This window comes from Mytilus trossulus, chromosome 12, assembly GCF_036588685.1.
Source record: "Mytilus trossulus isolate FHL-02 chromosome 12, PNRI_Mtr1.1.1.hap1, whole genome shotgun sequence".
In the NCBI taxonomy this organism is placed as follows: domain Eukaryota; kingdom Metazoa; phylum Mollusca; class Bivalvia; order Mytilida; family Mytilidae; genus Mytilus; species Mytilus trossulus.
Genome location: NC_086384.1, coordinates 15,983,604 through 16,002,795, shown reverse-complemented (window position 1 = coordinate 16,002,795; position 19,192 = coordinate 15,983,604). Strand labels below are relative to the sequence as shown.

The window sequence follows — 19,192 nt, the reverse complement described above, 5'->3', positions numbered from 1 at the left end:
TATTTGTGTAAAACATTAAAAGTGTGTCCCGTTGTTCTTTCTATCGTATGAATAACTTTGGTGTTGAATCTTAGTAGCAACTTCTTTGGCATGAGGAGTTTATGATGTGAGTATTACCTGAAACGTATAAACGCTGTACTCACAACTTTGTAAATGAATATTGTATTCCGTGAAAAATATATAAACCATAAAAAAAACTCTGATCCAACTTCTTTGTCCTAGAGTGTTCATTTCCTTAGGTATAACTCAGTACCCAACATTGTGTCCCAAAGTGTTTAATTTTTCAGAAATTACTGTTAGTTTGAAAATTTGTAGCCACTTCCATGTCGTATTTTATTCCGTGTTGAATAACTTCGGCGTAGAGTCTTAATTGCCACTGTTGTGCTATTGGAGTGTTCATTTCGTTAGGAATAATTTAGACGTTAAAAGAATAGGAACGAACTATTGTCTTCTGAACTGTTGTATGCCATTAGGAATGATTGTGGTGTAGACACTTTGTACCAACTTCCGTGCCCTTGAGTGTTTATTAAGTAAGAAATGAGGTATTTGATAAACATAGAACACAATAATGATTCCCTAATGTTTTATTCTGTGAGGAATAACTGAAGTGTGAAAACGTTGATACAACAACTGTGTCCTGAATAGATTATTCAGTCAGGAATAATTGAGGCGTGGAAACTCTGTAGCCATTACTGTGTCCTATCAACCAGTAGGTCTTCATCTGACCCTTTCCCTGTAAATTAAAAACATTTGCATACAATATATCACCCCTAATTTTGGTTCATCACTCAAGAAATTTTACGGTCGCCATCATGAGGTGACTGACCATTATGACAAAATGTGTCAGAAATCATATCTGATATTCTTCCTCAGTCATAATAACCTTCCATCTTTACCGAAATGAACAAAGAAATAACTCGCCGGTGCCGTATACGGTGCAGGAAATGCTTACCATTGCGGAGCACCTGATTTCACTCCCGTTTTTTTCTTAGTTTGTGTTGTTTCTTAATTATTAATTATAACTGTTATTGTAAATGTCCTTTGGTTTTGTGAGTCTTTGTTTTCTCCTTGGTTTTGATTGTTATTGTCTTTGGTAGGTTCATGATGGTCAGTCTATAGTTTTTAATGTAAATTGTTGGGTTGTTTACGTGAATTTGTCTGTCATTCTTCAATTTATGAGCTACTGTTTACCCTTATGTCCCTTTATTGCAGCATGTCTTTTGTCTGACAGTCAAAAGGTATCCGTCACATGGAAATTACTCAATAAAGGCAACAGTAGTATACCGCTGTTTGAAATTCATAAATCGATTGAGAAAAAAAAACGGGTTACAAACTAAACCTAAGGGAAACGCATTAAATATAAAAGAGGGACGAAAGATACCAAAAGGGACAGTCAAACTCATGAATTGAAAATAAACTGATAACGGCATGGCTAAAAATGAAAAAGACAAACAGACAAACAATAGTACACATGACACAACATAGACAACTAAAGAATAAACAACACGAACCCCACAAAAACCTAGGGATGATCTCAGGTGCTCCGGAAGGGTAAGCAGATTCTGCTCCACATGTGGCACTTGTCGTGTTGCTTGTGTGATAACAAATCCGGTAAATAGTATAGTTTGGTAGGTCACATTCATGAAAGGGAAGGGGATTGTAGTTAAGACGTAAGGAACATATACCATATCATTTGTGAAACGGTTATTCCATAACGGTCAACCAACTCGTGATGACGTCCGTAAAATTAACGAAGGGAAGATTTCAACTTCGCCATTATAAAAGGAGAACTACGACACAACATAAACACAACATAAAAACGTACCACACACTGAAACGAACTATAATATAACAATTTGACTGGCTAGTGATTACAGTAGTAACTACTTAGACCACTCGGCCACCGAGACCCCTTATTTCGTAAACAAATGAACTGACGAAAAATATTTCTTATTTTATTTTTTATAAATAGTGTGTCATACATTGGATACCAATATAATAATAAATTAGTCTTATACTGCAATCAGCAATTTACTATACAGATAAAGCTATACGTATAAATGTTAGCTTTATAGGTCAATGACCTCAACTAACCTATAAGCCCTGCTTCCTTACCGGATCTACTGTATTTCATCAACAACGTCACTTCACGATCATGACAACGTAAAGCAACAATTGTCAAACTTTTATGAATTTAAACTTGTATGTCTTTAAATTGGTTATGTATATGTAGGACTCAAATCTATGGCGGGTTCCAAATCTGTGGCAGATTCCTAATCTATGGCAAATGTGACGTTACAAACGCCAAACAACTCAAATCTATGGCAGATTTTTGTTTACTCCAAATCTATGGCAGATCTTGTGGAAAGGGTACCGTATAACGTCACAATTGAATATACCGCCATATTACATCTTCGCCGCAGATAACGATGGCGGAACCCATAGATTTGAACATCATTCAAGATAAAGATATTACCCTGGCAACAATTTGCGGGTGGTTTAAAGAAAGATGTGACATATTATCCCGAAGATGGACCAAATGCGCTGTACTGGCCGAGTCCCGCGATGAATTATGGCGCCGCTATTTTGAGTAACGCATATTTTAGAAAAAGGATTTTTAGAGCCCTTTATAATTTGCTGTTCAGTGTGAGCAAAGGCTGCGTGTTGAAGGCCGTACCTTGACCTATACTGGTTTACTTATAAATTGTAACTTGCATGGACAGTTGTCTCATTGGCACTCATACCACATCTTCCTATATTTAGTTTGTAGTAGTTTACTGTCTACGGCTGGCAAAGTTTCTATGATATATAAAATTACCGGATAAAATTTGATTTAAATCGTCAGCAAATAAAAAAAAAGATGTATTAAAGATATCGCTGAAATAATATTATTTGAAAAATTCAAACTGGTTATTTTTCTTGGCCGTTACTTTTTATATTTATTTTTTTATAATTAGCGGCCTCCTGGTTTGTTATTATTCTGACTTTGTTTTATTAGTTTGTTTAATGAATTCGTTAAACAGGTACCATGCACAGATTAAAGAATGTTTATTTTTTACAGAGCACATCATTTTAATCTTGAAGTCTGTATTAAGGCATATGCTTTTATCATTTATGAAATTTTTTTTGGTTGAACATTATGAAATGTTTATTTCACAAATATTTATAGACATGCTCCCGTTGTCGTATTTTTTCCACTTGCTTATGACAAGTCATTGGTAAACAATGTACTGCATTGTTTTTCATTTGCACAAAACTTGCCATAAATTTGGAAACAACATAAATCCGCCATAGATTAGGAAATTACAAAACTTGCCATAGATTTGGGATGGCATGACGTCACATTTACCATAGATTAGGAATCTGCCATAGATTTGGAACCCACCATAGATTTGAGTCCTACATATATACCATGTTTATCAAATGTTATTGATTAAGTTCATTTTCCCTTTCTAATTCCTTAATATGTCAATGTTGTACCGCCTGGACTACGCTCATAGGGAAATACACCAAAATGGTACCCCAAGAGGAAAATTACAAACACTTATTTTAACAATTTTTGTTACATATTTTTTTTTCGATTAAAAAGATATATAAGATATAAGTTACGGACTTCAGTCCACGTGTTCGTATATGCGATTTTGTTTTCGATTTCATTAATAGGAAAGCAATCTATATAAAAAAAAATGGAAGCCATGTAAAGGTTGGAGTGAACATATTTAATTTGAATACACCTTGGTAGTCATCTTGTCCCTTTCTCTGACATATAACAATAATATGAGGTACCTTAATTGGCATGTCACTTGTTTCCTTGACATACCACGGTGTGATTAGTTACATTTATTGTACCGCCTAAAATGTTCCTCTGACCTTCAGTGATGTGGCTAGTAACCTGTTACCTGTTTAACTTACCTTCCACGATGTGACTAGCTACCTTTATCATCATTTAACCTCTTTTTCTGACCTACCACGATATGTTAAGTTACTGTTATTATCATTTAACCTGTTTCTTTGACCTACCGTGGTGTGATAAGTTACCTTTATTGCCATTTCACCTTTTTCTCTGACCTACCACGATGTGAAAAGTTACCTTTATTGCCATGTCGCCTTTTATCTCTGACTTATCCCGATGTGATAAGATATCTTTAGTGTCATGTCACCTATTTATCACACCTACAACGATGTGATTAGTTACCTTTATTATCGTTTAACCTGTTTCTCTGACCTACCACGATGTGATAAGTTACCTTTATTGCCATGTCGCCTTTTTCTCTGACCTACCACGATGTGATAGATTACCTTTATTGTCATGTCACCTGTTTATCACACCTACCACGATGTGATTAGTTACTTTTATTGTCATGTAGCCGTTTGCACTGACCTACCACGATGTAATTATTTACCTTTATACATGTTATTGCCATGTCGTCTTTTTCTCTCTCTGACCTACCACAATGTTATCATTTACCTTTATTGCCATGTCGCCTTTTTCTCTGACCTTCCAAGTTATGATAAGTTACATTTATCGGCATGTCGCCTGTAGATCTGACCTACAACAATAATATTAGCTACCTTTATTGTGATGTCACCTCTTTCTCTGATAAGAAACTCTGGGTATGCTTCTAAAGCTTCTTTTGTAGCAGACGATATCTGAATCATACCAGCTGAAACATTATAAAAATCATGTATTATTAATTGTTAAATTTTTAATGTAGATAGCGGGACAGTATAGTAACTAGATATTTACGCGTAATAATGTTCAGGGTTTGGTTAGATTTTAATGGTGGCTCCTCTGTATATATAAGTATTGCCAATAAAATAGCAGATACTCTGTAGCTCCTCGTACATCTTTTGAAGTCGTTTATGTCACAACCCATGTTATTTCTTATACACACGTATAGTATAGGAGTAATACCACCATTCATATTTCCATATTAGTCTTTGTTGAATATGCTGGATGTGACGTATTGATATGGTGGTATCATATCGTTTACATATTGTTGAAATATTTTTGTTTTGTTTTGAGGGAAACATTTAATGCAACATTCATTGTTCTGTTACATCATTGATTCGGGTTGTGGAGGGTTGAGCGCTCGTATACACTCACTGGGTCGATACCACTGCTGGTTGAGATTTATTTCCCCGAGGGTATCACAAGCCTAGTAGTCAGCACTTTTTGTGCTGACATGAATTGTCATTGATATGGTAATATTTATTAATTTTCTGTTTACAAATATTTGATTTTTTTAAAAGCTAATGCTTTTCTACCTCCGGCATAGATTACCTTAGCTGTATTTGGCAAAACATTCAGAATTTTGGTCCTCAATGCTCTTCAACTGTGAACTTAATTTGGCCTTTTTAACTTTTTGTGGATGGCGTATATACTACATTTAGTCCTGGTATCTATGATGAGTTTATATACACGTTAAAGTCCGACACATGCTGTATGAGGGACTCATATATCAGGAGTTTGTTTGTCAGTTGTTGTTTGTAATATCTGTTCTTCGTTTACTGCATATGATACATCAGGCCGTTGGTTTTTGTTTCTGTTCAAATTATTTCACATTTTCTAATTAGAGGCCTATTACAGATTTGGTTCACATTACATTTTGACATGAGTTTTAAGGCTCAATTGTAGGAAGTCGGTGACCAAGATATATTTGTTTGAATCCACTTTCCTTTTACAACTTGTACATTACGTTTAAAAAGAAGATGTGGTATGATGGTCAATAAAAAAATCTTCACAAAAGACATGATGGCACACACATTAATAACTGCAACTATATGACATTATACGGCCTCAACAATGACAAAGGTCCTTACCGCAAAGTTAGCTTTAAACAGACCCAACATGACAATGTAAAACAATTCAAACGAGAAACTAACGGTCTGAATATTGAACAAAAAAATGAACGAAAAATAAATTATTACTCAGCAACATACGACCCCTACTGAATTACAGGCTCCCAACTTTGAACGGCGCATTCATATTGGGATGGGCGTTTACCTTTTATATGTTATTATTGTCATGTGTTTAAGATAAATAATAATATATTTTTTCAACATAATAAACAGTTTCATTAAATATCTTTGTGCTCACGTTTTCCAGACGATTCCATTCTTGATGCTACATTAACAGTGTCACCAAACAAACAGTAACGAGGCATCTTAGTACCTACTACCCCAGCTACAACAGGACCTATATCATATATTCCAAAAAATAAACGAAAATGAAATTAGAACATGCTGATATGATGATGATATCGAAAGTAATCGAGCAAAACGTTTCACAGAAATTGTTCATTACAACAGTTTGTTTACGTTTAACGAAAATATATTATACACAAGAAATGAGGAAGTTTAGATTCATTAACAAAACTTATCCTTAAAAAATTGAGAAGACATATTTTTAGATTTGAAACATAGCTTATATACAAAAACACAAACTGGATCTTGCAACTGTGTTCCAGATTATTGATTACAGACATATCAAGAACCAAAAGCACATTATAGTGTAAAGGACGAAGAACGTACTCAAAAATTCAAAACAATATGTAATATTATTTGATTAAAAATGTTTTAAGCTTGATAATATTTGCGGCAATATAAAGGTCAATTACAGAACCAAAACATGTTGTCTGTTGTGTTTGCTTTTCTCTCTCTGCAATCTTAATATTATCATTAGGCTTGTACAACATAGGTTTTGAAAAGTCGTGTCCTTGAACAATAAATTAAAGTTGACCACAATAAATACTGACATTTAAGCTTAGCTCAGGTAAGGTAAAAGACAGTGATGTTGTAATATTGACTGGCAAGTCAATAACTAAATCTCATATGAATCTGTACTCATGTGACTTTTGATTTAACCTCTAAGCTAAAAGTAGTTAATGCATGTACTAGGCATGTTCAACTTTTGAATGGAAAAATGTTAACATTTAAAGTGAAACAAAGTTGAACCATTTCGTTAGCTGTTTCGGTCCTCGAAAAATCAGTCTGATGAAGGTAAAAACGATAGATATTTTTGTTCACCTAATTCACAAGATCGAATTGACCTCGAAAAAATCAATTTCAATTGTTAACTATCTGTTTGTATAACTACATTTGTTTATATTTGGTTGACTGATCATCTGCAGTTATTGGAGGTCATCTTAATGCTTAATTCGATGGCGTCTAGACTAAAATGTATCTTAAATGATGATGCATATTATCGAGTTCATGCATTGTTAATCGTTTATTTTATAAAAAAATTTTATATGAATATATGTTTTTTTATTACTATTTTACAAATCAAATACAATGATTTGAGTCTCATGCCCCTTAATTGCGTAGCGTTTCGTCTACTTGTGTCATCAATATTACTCCCTTTCTACAATTACATAAAGTGTAGTACCTGAATTGATGCCAATTCGAACTTTCCATCTTTCCTGCGGAATATGAGGAACCGTAGCTTCACTAACTGTACTCATGATTTCTAATGACATTGATGCTACTTCTGTTGCATGTCTTGTTCTGTTCTTTGTAGGTACTGGTAGACCTGAGGCAACCATATAGGCATCGCCTGAAACAAATATATACTGTGAAATGCATGACTAATAGAATCGGAACAATGGTTAATGAGAGAGCAATTCCATATACCTAATGATTGTAAATAGGTCACCACAAGGCAGTTACATTATTACTATTATATAGTCATAAAATTATAAAAAAAACACTGTGTAGAAGGTTCGATATCATTCAATGACACAAATATATTCTTCAAATAATATATACGTCTAGCATATATAAAACAAATAGCTAAAAACGACATGAAAAGCGGATAGACTGTATTGCTCAAATATACCTCGATATATAAGAACGCCAAAATCCCGACATAGTTGCAGGATATCAAGTTCAACGCCTAAGGTCAATTGTAAAATAGATCAAGCTTATTCAAGGCGTGAACAAAAAAAACATAATAGAAACATTGGATTCTGTAAAGAAAGTAGAGTGCGATGGCTTGGTTTATGTTGGAAATGAAGGAACCTCTGCAATAAGCGACCTTGTCAACGATCCCAGAGAACGGATATGGCGTCTCAATTCCAACTTGACGTGGATGCGTATGTATTCATGACGCACAGTAAAAATTGCATCACTCTGAAACACGAATTTCAATTCTGGTCAAAGTCAATTAAGGAACCACTTCTTTCAAAACCTACCCATTCGTGGTTTTGTATTTTTGTATGTACTCAATACGGATGAAATATATTTGCCACTGAACGTCATAACGCAAAAAGCAATCATCAAATGGTTTGTCTATATTGTACATTATCAATGATTTTTTTTAATCTATGATAATATCCTTTGTAAATATATATTGTAGCCTCTGATGACCAAAAGTTCATGTCGGACATAAGTTCTAATGACATCGAGCTATTGGTGTAATAGTAAATATGCATTGGTTATGGATAATTTAACAAAAACTTATCAATGCACATTAATAAATTGAATGTAAATGTATCACTCCATTATATCAAATTTGAAGATGTTCACATTACGCCGTTGATTAAAATGTTTCACATTCTACATGTGTTTGTATACATACCTATAGTTTCTACTTTATAGACGTCGAAGGCCTCGAGTTTGGCGTCCATCATAATATATAATAAGTTTAACATATAGATAACCTGCATTGGAGTGCTTTTGGAACATATGTCAGTGAAACCAGCAATATCAGAAAAATATATTGACACTGAATCATAATGCTTCGGAATTATCGGCTTCTTCTTCATCATTCTTCTGGCTATAGATATAGGAAGCAGCTGATACAACAAATGTTCCGAACGTCTACGTTCCTTCTCAAGGTCATATGTTTTGTTCCTGAGTGAATTCGCGAATAGTTGAAGTTTGTTTGTAAGTGTGTAAACGAGGGTCACAGTAATCGGAAACAATACTATTGCACAAACCATCTTTATCACATTTATAATCATTTTTTTCTTCAATGATTTTACGTAGTCTTCGAGCATTCCTATTATTTCCTAAAATTAAAAAAAATCTCTGTTATTCTTCGACTGTAACATGACTTATAAGATATTATTAGCGGGTTAAGCTACAGTAGCAAACCATTGGTGACCCGTGTTGAGAAGGAAATGTGTACTCCTTTCGAAGCAACTGCTATTACACCTAGTTTTCTGTTGAATGCATTGTTTTGTGTTTATTGCTGTTGTCTATTGGTCCTTTTTCTTTTCGACTAATAAGTTTCAATGACCTATTCGTATCTTTCTCCTCTTTTTAGTAAAATTTAGATTGACACAGTAACATTAAATGTAAACAGAATGTAAATAAATATTTAAAGTAGATATTTGAGGATTTAATGTGTAGTCATTGAGACAATTCTTCATCAAAGTCACATTTTGTAAAAAGAAATAAACTATTTTAAGTTTAGTTTAAACATATTTTATTGTTCCAAGAGACGAATGGATTAGACACAAGTTTTCCAACTTAGTTACGTCTTCTCCAACTAACTTTGTCTCTACGTAATATAAACATATTTATTAGCAATACTAATTTCGCGAAGATGTGATAAATATTTTTTTTTTTAAATGAAAACAACACGTTTAATTTCTTTTCTGGGTTTACCTTCATCCAGAACGCTCAAAGCCAAACATTTGAAATCCGAAGATGTATAGGTACCAAAACCGTTGAAGAGCTATATGTCAAAAATACTTAAGATAAATAGTCAAATTCATCTAAAGTCAACTTTGCCTAAGAGAGTTGAAAAAAAGTCACATTGCGAATTTCAGTTGATTTGATGCCCATTAGTTGACATTTGTATCATGAAGGTCGCAACAAGCACATGCAATCTGAACTCTGTCTTTCCATAATAATATGTACCTGCGATAAGATATCCTGAATTTCTTTCAATAAATCTATATAACTAGTGATGTTTTTGGACCATGCAATACTGTTTTCAGCCGATCCATTTGTTGCATTATTAGCCAATATGTCTGCCCGCATGCTGTTTATAACTGATTCCAGCTCACTTGATGTATACCTGCTGTTTATTTGATTGTGTACTGTGGTAGAATACTGCATACTTCTTGTTAAATAGCTTAGTCCAAGTGTTGCCTTTTCTTTGTACCATAAAAGTTCTGGTGGTGAAACACCTCCTGCAAGTATAAGTTAGTTATGATGGTCTTAACTTTAGCTTATAGTTTTAAAATGTAGAATATCTTAACTAAATACGATACCTCGGAAGAAACATTCTTATCATTCAGTGATCACATGGCATATTATGCAACTAATCCCTGAATTTATGTCATGTGTGTTATTGAATCACACATGGGCAACCCTCAAAAATATTTCCAAACTCCTCAGTTAAAACCAAACTTACAGTTGGTGACGTTAATTTCTGTGTCATTTGGTCTCTTGTGGAGAGCTGTGTCATTGACAACTATACCCCATGTATATTTTTTTTTTATATTATATATTTACAGTTCCAATTCAAAAATCCGAAAATAAACAGTACACAGAGCAAAAAGCACAGACAATCCAAAATGAACTGACTTTGTCATGGCAAGTAACGAAAACGATAAAAAGACATCAGTGTACAAAACACGACATGAGTATGAGCAACACGAACCCTACCAAATCAGAAGGTAATCGCTAATGCCCCAAAAGGGAGAGAAACGTTGACACTCGGCTGGGGAAACACATTCGAATAAAATCTTACATATGAGTCAAGGGGTCGATTACACAAACTATTTGTTCTACAGCATCACTATACAGCTGGCAACTCTACAGTTATAACTTTGAAACTTTTGCATTACGGTGTGTTCGATTTCTATTTCAATTGATAAGGAATGCCATAGTTGCGCCATCTTATGTAAACCTTTTTATGTATCCTATAATGTCATGATTTATTTTTGTTTTGTTGATCAGCTGTCAAAACTCTTCAATCGTTATCCAATACAACGATTCTAAAATGTAAAATTGTATTAAAATTGAAATAAACCAGTTTTATTGATGTACTAATGTGACCTGATTATAAACATAATGAGCTTTGTTTGACATCGGCTTATTTCCTTTTCAGACTTTTTCAGAGATAATGTATCGTTGCGTCATATTATTTGATCAATTAAGATCAAGATGGCGTCCCTATTATTTAAAGAGTACAAATAGTTTATTAAAACACAGTTAACTTAATTTCAATAAAAGTTAACATGTTTGTTGACTAGGCTGCGACAGGAACAAAAGTAAACGCAAACGAAGTTCAAATTCACCGTTTTAGTTCTTTATATCGTATATTATATAATAACAACTTGATTTATGTACACACATTTAACTAAAAGCAAATCTGTAAAACAATATACAACTACTGAATGACAGGATCCTGACTTGGGACAGGAACATATACACTGCGGCTTGGTTAAAAACGTGTTTAGACCTTGGTGATACGATAACATTTATACTGCAACTTCTTTAGTACATTATTTCAAATGGACGTTTAACGGCGTTGTTATAGAAACTGTCATTACAACTGCTCTCGGATTGGCACGTAAAGCGACTAATTATATCTTTTAATGGTACTAAGAAAAAAATCAAATACGGTCAGGTAATTCATATATAAAGAAAATTAATGATTCAATTAACCGTTAACCCTTTCACAGATTTGACAGATTTTCTAAAGTTCAGTTAGATGATCTTTGATGTCGACTTATATATCATGGGTTTTTGCCAGATTAAGATTTCTTTGTTCTTTGTAATATATCTGTGTTATCTTTTATTACTTTAGGTGATTTAGTATCAAAATCAAAGTATATGTCATGATGTGAATTGCTTAAATATGAAATGTAATGATTTTCTAAATGAATCTGTGACAGTTCGTTTTCGTGAAGTAAAACTAGTTCAGACATTGTTCATATATGTTACGCAATTCGTTCTTATTCTCGTTTGTCATACGTGATAACTCGTGTACCGTTATATATGAATTGAATTCGGTACAGCCTGAGGTACTAGTCTATTTCAAAGCAAACTTACATCGCTTAAGTCAATGTAAATGTTATAATAGTAATTTAGACTTATAATATTCTTGCAGTTATGTATCAAATGTAATTGCTAAATGAACAGGCTAATTGTTAATACATAGTTGAAACATTGGAGATCATTTCTGTCATGATATCTCGTATAGTGGTAATAATAGTAAAAATAATTGTGAATCCTTAGAAGTAGGTGAAACTTTTTTTTATAATTTTGGGTGATTAATAATCTTTAACTTCGTTTTTGAATTGGATGTTTTATCAAAGTTATTTTTTATTGGAGTTTCACCAATGAGCCTTATGCAGACAAGACGTACATAAGACATAAATCAACCTTGATTCGTGATAAATACAACTCATACAATATAAAACTATCACAAATATGACCAGCACAATTATATCTTTGATGATATCTGTGGAATTTGGTATGGTAATTGCTCTGTATTTAATCACTAGTAATTGAAAGGCTGCTCTATGTGTATTTGTTTTTATTTAGAACCACTGTTTCAAAACGTGAATCATACAATGTACAGTATATGCCTGGTATCTTTGATGAGTTTTATTTTATGCAAACACTCATTATGTGCTTCAACCAATTGAAAAATGTCGTTAGTCTGTTCAGACCTTTTTTTAATTTCCTTTCAAGAATGTCTCGGGTAAATACAACAGCAGTGACATTATAAGATGGTGTGATTGTCATAGAGACATTGGAAGTAAGGAACAAAAAGTTATTGTAAGGCAGTCTTCCATTCGTATACCCGATACTGTATACCCAGCTATACAGGACCGAAACAAACATGACAAAATATCAAAGTTTTTTAACAATAACAAAACAAATCTAAATCCATTAATTGATTTGTCTGAACCGGACGACTCAGAGCTTAACATATCATAAAAAATATTCAGGAAGTCTTTTCCGTTTGTTGATTGATTGTTTTTGGCATAGAAAACTAAAGACTAAGCAACACGAACCACACCAAAAACTTGATGTCTGGTGCTCCGGAAGGTTAAGCAGATCCTGTTCCACAAGTGGCAACCGTCGTCTGCTTTTGTTATTACAAATCCGTTAAATAGTCTTATTCAGTACGTCACATTTTAAATATCTATCAATATCAAATAAGTCATCAAGAAAAAAAACCTCTGTTGTTGGAATTGACTTAGAGCCAAGCATTATTGGTTATGTGTCCCAGAAGTATTTTCTGATTTCAGTTTGTTTTTAAATTGCTTTGTGGCATTACGACTCCACACTTATCTTCTACTTGAAATGCAGCCTTCACACGATGACAAAAAAGTAATGTTTGTGTCATTTTGGTCTTTTGTGGTTAGTTGTCTCATTGGCCATTATACCACATCTTCTTTTTTATTCATAAATTATCTACCAGAAATATGTACTTTCTTCCTATCAAGATAAAACATCAAAAAGAAAAATGCACAGGCTGTAAATTCCTATTTCAATAACAAATGCAGTCTCTTAATTACCAATCAGGACAGCTTTATTCTTCATGCAAAACTAAATTAATAAAATGAGCCGTTCTTTGAAATTTACATCAAGAAATAAAACTTATAAAAAGTGACTTTATACCTGAAAGACTTTTCTATGAATAATGTGACTTTCTTCTGCACAGAGATTGACAACTGATACTTTTCATGTCTGTGTGATATTTGTCACGCTTAAAGATGATAACTTGTTTAACAATGATTAAAAGTATCGTTTTCAAAGGAAATATACCAAACACTCTAATACCTTATTACCTGTTACATTTTTTTGCAAAAACGTCTGAAATTAGATCCCTAATATGGAGAGAATCATGTATGAAGGCTTTATATTCTTCCTAATGTTTTTCTTTAAAAACAATAATCTCAGTGATACAATGTGGAGTGGCGTGTTAATAACTGACGTATTTAAAAAAGAAAAATCACAAAAATACTGAACTCCGATTAAAATTCAAAATGGAAAGTCTCTAATCTAATGACAAAACAAATGAAACGAATGGACAACAACTGGTTTGGAACAGGTATTTGTTAATTGGTTTGTCCCTTGTAAATGCCTGTCTATTGTTCAAAGTTGATGCTTCATGAAGGGTATTGGTGTGGAAGGTAGCAAAAAGAACCAAAAGTAAAAATAAGTCTAAACAAGTCTAAACATATACTATCTAGAAATAGAAATAGGGAACGCTTTCAAATGTGTGCATAGAGTGTAAAACAGCACATGAAAATTGTCAAGTTATACGCGTATCTGTAGAGAACAAAAATATATACTAGCACTGAATTGAATATAGGTATTTTTCCTGCAAAAGATTCATAAAAAGCTGTAAAAATACATAAACATAAGTTATTATTATGTAAAAATCAGTAACGAATAACAAACTTGAAACAGATCAAAACCATGACGAAAGACCAATTATAACTATATGCCATGCAACACTTTCACAATTAGAAATACAATCTAATTCTGTGTGTATAAAGGCAACGAAAGGATGCCAAATGGAAAACTTCTCGATAATGCAGCCTTTTACAAGCAATTAAATTTTCGACATATTATGTTTGACATCCTTCATTTCAAGAATAATATTTTGTACTTCTAAGATTATTGTAACGTAAAGGAAACAGTAGTATACCGCTGTTCAAAACTCGTAAATGTATGAACAAAAACCAATTCGGGGTAACAAACTAAAACTGAGAGAAACGCATTAAATATAAGAGGAGAACAACGACACAACATTAAAATGTAACACACACAGAAACCGGACTTTTGAGTTAAATAAATGCAGATATAGCCATGGTCAATTAGAAAAATTAAAAAGGACAGCATGCAATGTCGTGTGGACTGTCAGTAAGATTTGTTTTTAATTCAATAAAGTAATATTTGATTTTAGTGGAAAATAGTTTAAACTCTAGCCAATATTTGTTTAATGTGAGATAACACTTGTTGACTTTACATCATTTTAACATTATAGATACATATTCTGATTTAACTTCCATATATGATATATATGTATGAACAGTTTAGTCTTTGCGATAATATGCACGGTAACCTAATTTTACTCACAATTACATCAGTTTAGACTATAATTGATATTTGTATCCTTCGCAATTATACACTATCTCTCTCTGTATACCATTCTTATGATCTAATTTATGACAAAACATTTACAAGAAACATCAACCAACGACAACCACTTAACTCTCATCTTGTGTAATGGGCTATTGCACAACATATATCAAGTTAACAAGTCAGTTTAAAAAAGGATATGAAAAATCACCATTATTTGTTAATATAATCACAAACACGTTTTCCGTATTAGCATTAAAAATGCATGTGTTAATGCTGAGACCAACATAGATATACCATGGTACATATAGTCATCATTCCAAAGACTAACAGACTATCGGTAAACAATATACTTAACAATGGCTGCCTAACAAAGGTCGAACGCTATTTTGATTTGAAGTGTACACATTATGTACTTCCCTGGATTTTAAAAGTCTAAAACAGCAAATTGAATAAATGTAAGGACATGTCAATATTAACATGATACCGTTCAAATACATCGCTAATGATTTTTCTTTGTCGACGAAATATAATCTCAGTGCCTCCTAAAATGTTAATTGGTATGACACTTGTATGATTTTCTGCAACATATATATCTGTGTATCTTAAGTGTTAATGTGTCACTCTACAAGTTTGAATGCATTTAAGTTGGTACCTAACACTACAGGTAGATAACTCTGTGAAGTCAGCTAAACGTTTTAATTGCGTTGTGTTGTAAAGGGAATAATAAGCTTCTCCAAGATCAAAATTAGTCTTTGTCAAACTGCTCTATAACCAGTGTAATTTTGCTGACAAAACGGCTGGTTCAAAATTTTTGATTTTGTTATATTTTTGTTAAAGGGTCAAAGTAAATACTTTGTCAAAATTTTATGAAAATTAAACGAGCCACATAAATTTTAGTGAAAGTGTTGGGTACCACTTCAACTATGCTTTCAAGATTATTCGATAATCGAGTGTAATCAAGAGCTACTATTATTCTATATATGGTAACAGCATCATTGATACATTTCTGAGATGTTCTGTTATAGTATAGGGTTGATAAGAACTGGTTAATTTTTAAGTAGATATGTAATTCAACATCATGTACACGTTGGCTTTCAAATCAATTTGAAACTATGTGTACATATAATATGCAATTCTTCACACGACATTAGGTTTAATGAATTACTTCAACTTGATTTAAATTTTTAACTCTAAATCCTTGTAATTTTCGTTTAATCCAATTAGTATGCATGTTTAATGACATATACTTGATGCAATGTAGTTCACCTGAACTATCAATGATGACTCGTGCAATGAGGGGGATAGGACCTTTATCGGGACTCCGGGATCGGGTGGTTTGAAGCTCGGGATTTCGGGGAATTCTTTTTTTTTCTAATTTCGGGACTTCGGGATTTCGTGTTTTTAAGCCGGGGATTTCGGGATCTGGTGTTTTAAAGCCTGGGGTTTCGGGATATGGACCCCTTTTACCCCCCCCCCCCCCCCCCGCTCCTTGCAATGAGTATAGGCTTATTGAACTTGAATATCATGTGTTGACTTGGCAATCTATTGATACAGTTGTTTACCTATACGTGAGAGTAAACATGTATTTCTCTGTTTCAAGACAGTAGCTGGAAATTCCGAGGTTATCGTTTGTTGCTATGCTACATATTTGGTTTTCGTTCATTATTTTGGGCAAAGATTAGGCCGTTAGCTTTCTGGTTTAAAGTGTTTTACATTTGTCATGTCGGTGCCTCGAATAAATGATATAGCAGTATAGGAGCATGTCTTTGTTGAAGGCCGTACGGTGACCTGTAGTTGTTAATTTATTTTTCTTTTGCACTCTTGTTCATAAATGTTTCTCGTTTCTATTTTTTTTTTTTGATAAGACCGTTGGTTGTTTTTTTTTGTTTTCATTTTTGGAGCCTTTTAAAGCTTATTGTTTGATCTGAGATAAAGCGCCGCGTCGAAGGCCGTACTTTGACCTATACCTGAATAATTTTTATTCATTGCGACTTTGATGAGGAGTTGTCTCATTGGCACTCATACCACTTCTTCTTATTTATTTCAGTTTTTCTTGTAGTGAATTATGACTCTCGTTGGTCTATTACATTTTTTTTCTATTTCACTTGTTTATTGTTGTCTTGTATTTAATGTGTTTGTCAACCTTTTTATCGTTTGGTGCCTTCGCAACGTGAACATACATATAACTTAAAACTCATTCACATTAATTGATTTTTTTAAAAGATGTTATCTCATTACCTTTGGCATAATATACTCCACCCAATGCTCTTTCCATCCCAGTTTGTTCTTTGCTTAACAAAATCATATGATACGCTATCAATGGTTGCCAGCTTGTTTCTGTTACATATTTAGCGTTTGTTATTATAGATCCTAACCATTCTAATATGACGTCCATGTCATAAGAGTAAAATCTTATTACTTCACTTGAACTCCTGTTTAGGCTGTCGAAAGTATTTCTATATTCCCGTAGTCGTTGGAAAAAGGTATTTCTTGACAGGTAGTAACCAGGGGTAGACAATGATATCCATTTTCCAAGAGCGTTTAACGAAATATCTGTGATTGTTCTTTTGCTTTGTAGAACGGGTAGAATATCCATCCTTCCTGAAGAAACGTACATAGATGTTGTTCCCCTTTCAATTTGTAAATTGTGGACAAGTAGTCCGATTTCTACACTAAACTTAATATCTGCTTCGACTTTATTTTGTGTAACGACCTGATTGTTATCTTCTGCAATTGTTATCCCTCCTTGAATTACTAGAACGATGATAGGAATGATGGCCAATACTAATATTTTTACGAGTACGATAGTTTGTCCACGTTTAGTTGAAAGATTTTCATTGCAAGTGCAACAGCGCTTTATTGGAACAAATAAATCTGTTTGATCCATATTAATTGGATTATCAATCTGAAGTTTCGTAAATTCTGTTTTTAGAACATATTCCTCGATATGTGTTATGCAATGGTGGAGATCAGTAACGTAATAAATTCCAATACTACTGTTGATATGACTTAATTGCTCTTGAATAGTTTACGTTTTTACAACCTAAAGATAGATGAATAGTGTTCTTTCAAGAATATTTTTTTTTATTAATATTTGTTCTATCCTTTTTAAAATCTATGCCAACTATACCACAAAATAAGCATTGTGTAATTGATAATTTCATCAAGCTTAAACTGCTAACTTAAGTTAATGTAGAAAAGATTAAAGAACTATATTGATTATGCAGAATAGCATGACAGTCCTGATTTGCTGAAAGGTATAGTGTGTAGGCATATCTGTAGAATCTACAATTCTTTAGAAGCAATTGTGTTTCAACTGGAACCGAATTGTATGTTATGTGTTTTGTTATAAAATTACATTAACATTTTTCATCATTAACAGCTAAAGATACTGATAGTTATCAAAGGTACCAGGATTATAATTTAGAACGCCAGACGCGCGTTTCGTCTACATAAGACTCATCAGTGACGCTCATATCAAAATATTTATAAAGCCAAACAAGTACAAAGTTAAAGAGCATTGAGGATACAAAGTCCCAAACAGTTGTGCCAAATTCGGCTAAGGTAATCTATGCCTGGGATAAGGAAATCCTTAGTTTTTCCGAAAAAAATCAAAATTTTGTAAACAGGAAATTTATAACAATGACCACATTATTGATATTCATGTCAACACCAAAGTGGTGACTACTGAGCTGGTGATACCCTCGGAGACGAAACGTCTGAGTTTAACCATATCGCATGTTTCAGTTCTTATATATGTATTCTTGGCTTTTAAATAATTGTCTTTTTGGGCTTTTGTCGCGATATACTCAGAAAACCGCTTCGGATCAAACCTCTTTAAAGTTTTATTTTCATTTTTAAAACTATAAATTTATTCATTGTTAAATAAAGTTTGCAGTTCAAAAGATGAATTAGTTACGTCGAGTTTAATTTACAAATGATGTTTTAAACAGTGAAGTCTTACAGGTAACACAATCCAAGGTATTTTATGCAAAACATTTGCAGGACGTGACTTTGGTCCTTTGATGAGAACATTTACCTTAGTTGTATTATTAAAACTGTAATTCATATATCAAACTTTCAGAGAATCAAGTCTTGTCTGTCTTGGGTCTTTGATAACTTC

The 19,192-nt window shown here is 33.1% G+C and overlaps 1 protein-coding gene across 1 annotated transcript; it reads right to left on the bottom strand.

Moving 5' to 3' along the window:
- Nucleotides 1–646: 646 nt before the first annotated feature.
- On the bottom strand, nucleotides 647–17,956 carry LOC134692249 (soluble guanylate cyclase gcy-34-like). The gene is made up of 7 exons (XM_063552700.1): nucleotides 17,308–17,956; nucleotides 9,871–10,145; nucleotides 8,582–9,014; nucleotides 7,391–7,558; nucleotides 6,101–6,199; nucleotides 4,555–4,664; nucleotides 647–733 (listed from the first exon to the last, which is right to left on the bottom strand). Exons 1-7 carry the CDS (start codon nucleotides 17,954–17,956, stop codon nucleotides 647–649), a joined length of 1,821 nt encoding a protein of 606 aa, XP_063408770.1.
- Between the last annotated feature and the right edge of the window lie 1,236 nt (nucleotides 17,957–19,192).

What these genes read in the sequence shown, in the direction of transcription:
- LOC134692249 (XM_063552700.1), bottom strand. Translation starts at nt 17,956, where the DNA reads ATGGATCAAACAGATTTATTTGTTCCAATAAAGCGCTGTTGCACTTGC. An exon ending in TTCAGGATATCTTATCGCAG is followed by an intron (nt 9,015 to 9,870) that starts GTACATATTATT and finishes TTTTAATTTTAG; the next exon opens with GAAATAATAGGAATGCTCGA. An exon ending in AATGGAATCGTCTGGAAAAC is followed by an intron (nt 4,665 to 6,100) that starts GTGAGCACAAAG and finishes ATAATGTTTCAG; the next exon opens with CTGGTATGATTCAGATATCG.